The following is a 5759-nucleotide window of genomic DNA, read 5'->3' on the forward strand; positions in this document are numbered from 1 at the left end:
GGCCCCGGGCCCCGGGCCCCGGCCCCGGCCCCGGCCCCGGCCCCGCCGCAGTACCTGGTCTGGGCGCGGGCGCAGTGCGGACGGCGGGGCGAGGATGCAGCGCGGAGGAGGCGCCGGCGCTGCGTCTCTCTGGCTCCCTCTAGGCCGGCGCCGGCGTATTTAACCGCGGCCGCCCCGCGCGGACACGCCACATGGGCTGACAGCTCGGCGGCGCCGCCCAGGCCAATGAGCGTCGGGGCTGCGCCCGGGACCGCGCGCCGCCGCCGGTGGGGTGATGGCGGGACCCTCTCGGGGGCGCGCCCGGGACGGCGGGGGCCTCGACTTCCGTTCGCCCGGAGGCACATGGCGCGCCCACCCCCGCCTCCTCGGCCGCCCCCTCCCCTGGCTACGCGGGGCCCACGTGTGCGCGGCGCGTGCGTGGCACGGGACGGGGTGGCTGGGGTGTCGGGGTTCACACGGGGCCCCACTGGGGGTTAGGCGGACCCCGGGGGACGCACGCACGTGTCCGCGTCCGGGCGCGCGGACCTGGCTGGGGGCGTGGCTCGCCCCGCAGTCTCGGCCAATCGGGGGCCGGGGGCGTGCACGCCGGACCAATGGCGGCGCGCGAGTGGGCGTTGCTAGGCGATAGGGTGATGGGCGGCCGGGCCGTCGCGCGGGCAGCCGTGGGCGAGCGCGGTCATTGACCCGGCCAGGGAGCCCCGGCGGGGTTACTGCCGGTCATCGCCGCGGGCCTGGTCCTTCCTGCCCGGCGCCCCACTTCGCGGGGACCCGGAAACGCCTCCAGGCCAGGCGGCGGCCGAGCGGGCGCATCCCCGCTGCCCGGAGCCGCGCGGCCGTCGGGAGAGCCGGCGCCGCACGGCCACCGCCGGGAGCGATGGAACAAAGGAGCCTCCGGGAGACCGTGCGCGCACGTGGCCGCTCGCTCCCGCGCCTCCCCCCAACCCCCCCATTAAGAGCGTTTCATACCCGGCGCGCCGAGCAGGAGGCTGCGCGGGTCGGAAGTGCTTCTGCGGGAAACGACCCGCTCCCCGCTCACTTTCTCAGCTGCAGGAAGTCGCGCGGCCGCGCCTCGCTAGCAGGGCACCGGCGGACACAGCAGTGCTGCCCGCGGGGAGGCCGAGCCTGCGCCGCCTGCGCACAGGGCGAGGCAGGAGCGCTGCCCACGGAGACCGGGTCTGTGACCTCGGGCCTTGCATCAGGCAGTTCCCTGGGCCAGTGCTGCCCGCTCCCCACACCTGTGAGCCAGGCAGGCCGAGGACACAAAGGCCACGCGATGCCCACCCAGTCACACAGCAGGTGGGTGGGAGCAACCGCCCGTCGCCCTCCCACCCTCCTGGAGACTGAGTGCCCCGCCTGCCTGCAGGCACAGCCACCTCTCCGCGGGGGACAGGCCTGTCTCTCCCTCAGCAGGGCTGCAGGCGGGCGGCCGGCCCAGGCTATGCGGTCAGTGCCCAGCCAGGGAAGAAAGTCGAGGCTCTGGGGGGCCACCTCCCGCAGAGACTCGGATCAGGACCTGCAGGCAGGACTCCTGGTGGGGAGGGTGGGTTTGTGCCCTTAGAGTGAGTGGCGTCAGTGGGTGTCTCTCACTCTTGCCGGTGCCGAGTCTGGGCCCCCCCAGCACCCGACATGAGCACCCAGCACAGGGCACGTGCTGCAGCTCTCACTGCTCTGGGGGACGCGTGCGGCGGGTGGGCATCCCGTGCTCTGCGCCCCAGCAGCGAGGTGGGCGGCTGTGGGCGATGACAGGTGATGCCCTGTACCAAGTAGGAAGATAAACAACTCCGGGCCAGCAGGAGGGGGGCGTGGCTTTAATGGGCTCCTCGCTAGGCCTGTGAGGCACCCCAACAGCATTGGGGGGCATGAGCTGCAGCTCACAGTCCCCCTCGCACACGCCTCGCACACACATACCTCTGCTCTGGAGATGAAGACACAGGCCCCCAAACCCACTAGGAGGAGGGGGGAGCTGAGGAAGTTAGTCTTTGAGGTTGTAGTTCCGGATCTTGGGGTGCTGCTGGCAGCCTTTAGGTTTTGCAGGGTGAGCCCTGGAGGGTCTGGTGGGCTTGGCCTTGGCCTGGGCTTCTATCTTCATCCCTTTGATGGCGAAGGTGGCGCGCGGCCCCACGGGGCTCCCAGCAGAGCTCGGTGGGCCGTCAGCGGCTGGAGGCGCTGTGAGCTCTGCAGGTGGAGGGAAACAAGGAGGCCTGTTAGGTTGCAGCGGGAAGCCCTGGGCCCACACAGGAGCCCGCGCAGGCCAGAGCCCTCTGCAGCGACCCTCAGGGCCCAGCCTGGTGTCCGGCGGAGGAGCCGGGGCCTGCCCCTCCACTGGGCACTCAGGAACACTCCGTCTCCGGTCATGACCATTTCCCAACGGGCCCGGGTGGGGGTGGGGCGAGAGGCTAATGGCTGGCCTACTCCCCGCTGTCACATCCCCCTGCCATGGGCCTTGCTTGCCGGGCATCCATCTCCCATTGCCCAGCAGCCGCGAACTTTATCCTCCCGACTTCCATTTTGGAACTAAGAACGTATTTCTTCTGTAAAACGAGATGCGATGAGAAAGCAGCCCTTGGGGGAGCTCAGGCCTGGCCCTGCCTTACGGGCAGGTGGGGGCTGCCGTGTGGCCGCTGTGGGAGTGAGGTCTGCAGGGACTGCCCAGCACATGGCCGTAGGTGGCACAGGTGAGGCTCGAGGATGAGGAGGGCCAGCTGGGCAGGAGGCAGTGGGGGGGAGGGGGCAGGGCTGGCAGGGGGCTGGGGAGGCAGCCCAGGGTGAGCCGATGGCCTGTAAACAGAGGTCTGCCAGGCGTGCCCAGAGCCCTAACCCTCCTGCTGCCCGGCCGAGCGCCTAGTCCTGGAGGCGGAGGACACAAGTCCATGGATGATCTCTGCACACAGACCCCCCACCCCCTCTCCTGACCTCACCAGGGCACCGACCTCTGACCTCTGCCTGCTTGGTTTCCTTCTGGAAGGCACTGCCAGTGGAAGGGAAGGGGTCAGGACTCTGACCACGGAGGCACAGGGAACCTTCCCCCCAACACAAGGGCCTGGCCTCAGTTCACCGGGAGCCGCTGCGGGCACTAATGGGGAAAGTGAGGCGAGGAGCAGGGTCGGCCCGGCCCAGACGCGCTGCTTCTGTGTGGGGGGCTGACGCCCGTAGATGCTGGGGTGTAGGGGGAGGGAGCTCTGAGCCACAGGAGAGGAAAGGGGGTCTCGGGTGTCTGCCCCTCAGCACACGTGTGGCCACCATGTGGCCTCCACCTGAGTCATCAGAGCTGGGCCCCGCTCAGACAGTAACCTGCCCCACTGCCATCTGCCTGCTCCTCTCGCAGGACCTGTTCTGCCAGCCCGGCCCAGGTTCCTCTCAGGGCCCTGGTTCTGAACTGGCCCGGGGGGATGGCCAGCCCAGGGCTGTCCCTGCTTCCTCCCTGGACGCCTCTGCCCCCAGTTCTGAGCCCAGGGCTGACCCAGCCCAGTGTGTGGCCTGGGCAGGCCCCTGGATCTGCTGGGAGGGGGAGGGGGAGTGGCCGGTGTCCTGTCAGGAGCAACTGGGGTCCCAGCTCCCTCGTGGCTGCTGGGCTGCTGAGGGTGGGGGACACGAGCCCACGCCTGCCCTGGCTCTGCAGAGCCTTCCCTGGGCTGGGGCTGGGCAGGACCCAAGACCAGGCGTCCCCAGCCAGGCCTGGCTGCCCGGGGTTCCCCCTTGGGGGCCACCACCCCACGTTCAGGTTTCTGCTGAGGCCTCTGCTTCCACGGGAGCCCCGCACGCCGAGTTCAACACCAGGGCTCCTCACCCTGAAACCCCTTTCTGATCAGTGACTCGGAGATCTAAGCCTAAACACGGAACGAGGTAAAGTTCACCAAAGATACACTTCCAGACAGGGCCCTGGGCTGCCCGGGTCAACGAGGCCGGCTCAGGCCGACGCCCAGCGGGACCGGGTCCCCACGCCCGCCCGCCCGCCCTGCACCCGCCAGGCCACACGGCCACGCTGCTCTCTGCTCCTCTTGGCGGGAGGACAGCTGTCAGTGAGGCAACCCTCTCCTTTTGCCCAGAAATGTGGCTGCGCAGGAGGGCTGCCCATCCCACTCAAGGCGCTCCCTGACCCCCGGCTGCTTTGGGAGGCCCCCAAGGCCAGGCCTGCAGCACGAGCAGGGGCCATGCAGACCTGGCAGAGCTCCAGGCCTGTGAGCGGGCGGCTCCTGTTCCGTCTCGGCCCCGGTGAGGAGCAGGGCGCGTGGGCCCAGACAGGCCCCGGGAACCGGCTCTCGAGGCGGCCGGGAGGCCTCTCTGGCCCTGTGCTGCCGGAGGGATGCAGGTGGAGCTTCTGTGCACACCCTGCAGCTTCCACCCAAAGCCCAGGGCCATGCAGGTGGAGCGGCCAGGGAGCCCAGAAAAGCAAGCGAATGTAGAGCAGCTCCGAGGTGCCAGCCCTCCTGGCTCCTGCGGGTGAAGTACGGTAGCAATTATCTCAGGTAGAAACTGTAGTTTAACTTTAACCCTGCTGTTTGGCTTCTGTACTTATTTGCTTTGTTTAACTATAGAAAAGTTACTTTGATTTTCTGAATTGTATAAACCATCCCATTCGATTGAATACCCTATTGACTGTAACGTGAATACCCCATTGGTTGTGGTCATACCGGTTTTAGGAAGCACATTCTTCTGTACCTGGGAACCAGGACAGCACAATTACCCTAAATTGCCTCAGTGGCCACAGATAATGTGTTCCGGTTGACTCAGTGGTCCCAAGACCCCGGGGCTCTAGATAATGTGTTTCTGTCAACTCAGTGGTCTGAAGACCCAAAACTATAATTAATCTTTGTAGATAACTAATCGGCTCAATTTCGCTTCTATAACTGCTTTGTGCAAACCAGGGTCCTCATTCCAAACCCTGGGATGTAATCAATACCTTTGTGATCTCTGCCTATAAATCTGGTGTTGGGGCTGGGAGGGCCCTGCGAGGTTTGGGGGAGCGAAATGCCCCCTCGTAGTCCCGGATTTGCAATAAATGTGACTCCTTAATTTGACTTCTTGAGGCGTCCTGTGTGATTCGCGGGGTACATTACAGCACTGGCAAAGGCTTCCCTGGGGGGGAGGGGAAGGAGGGAGAGGGGAGGGGGGGAGTGGGGCTCAGGGTCGCACCAGAAATAAAACAAACCTGGGAAACCTACGCTCTTTCCCAATAACTCGGTCTGTGCCTGTGCCCCCTCCTCCCTGGCCCGACTGCAGTGCAAGCTTGCGGGCCTTCTGCCTGCGGGGGAGGGGGGCGGCCCTCTGCCGGCGGGTTCCCTCCACTCAAGGACCACAGCCCGGGCCTGAACACTGTGGTTTCCTGCATTGTGTCCCGGCCTGGTTGTCCCTGGAGGGACGCTAAGATCTAGTCCCGGTAACAGGCTGGCGAGAGGCAGCGGCAGTGGTGGCTGCGCTGTGGCCTCAGCATAAGCACCACCAAGGAGTAAGCTGATTTGGCTGCTGCTTAAAGTATTTGCTTCGTTTTGAAAGTTATTACAACACAGGCTGTTTCGTAAGTGGCAATCGTCGTGTCGTCATAACAGCTTCGAGAAGAGCGCTCACAGGCCTGTTCGACCATCTGCTTCTCAAACAGTTCAGGTCACGGAGAGTCTCAGGTGGTAGCGGTCAGGAAGGGCAGGCCGGAGCCGCTGGCCCAGGTCAGCGCCCGGTAGCCGAGTGCCCAGGGCACGCTGGGGGCTGTGTGCCCGGCCCCAGGACAGCAACAGGACCAGGGTCTGGGTGGAGCAACCCCCGGG

At 66.2% G+C, this 5759-nt stretch overlaps 2 protein-coding genes across 2 annotated transcripts in view; both read right to left on the bottom strand.

Moving 5' to 3' along the window:
* Window positions 1-166, bottom strand: part of FASN (fatty acid synthase) — a gene marked incomplete at its 3' end in the record, with an annotated part of 8945 nt that extends 8779 nt beyond the window's left edge. Inside the window, 1 exon segment of the mRNA XM_023748958.1 lies at window positions 55-166.
* Window positions 167-1913: 1747 nt separating this feature from the next.
* The window catches only part of LOC111824549 (coiled-coil domain-containing protein 57-like), a 4513-nt gene continuing 667 nt past the window's right edge, over window positions 1914-5759 (bottom strand). Inside the window, exon 2 of the mRNA XM_023748959.1 lies at window positions 1914-2175. Coding sequence (XP_023604727.1) covers window positions 1973-2175 — 203 coding nt within the window. The 3' untranslated portion in view covers window positions 1914-1972. The remainder of the gene's footprint in view (window positions 2176-5759) is intronic.

This window comes from Myotis lucifugus, unplaced genomic scaffold, assembly GCF_000147115.1.
Source record: "Myotis lucifugus unplaced genomic scaffold, Myoluc2.0 scaffold_2170, whole genome shotgun sequence".
Taxonomy (NCBI): Eukaryota; Metazoa; Chordata; class Mammalia; order Chiroptera; family Vespertilionidae; genus Myotis; species Myotis lucifugus.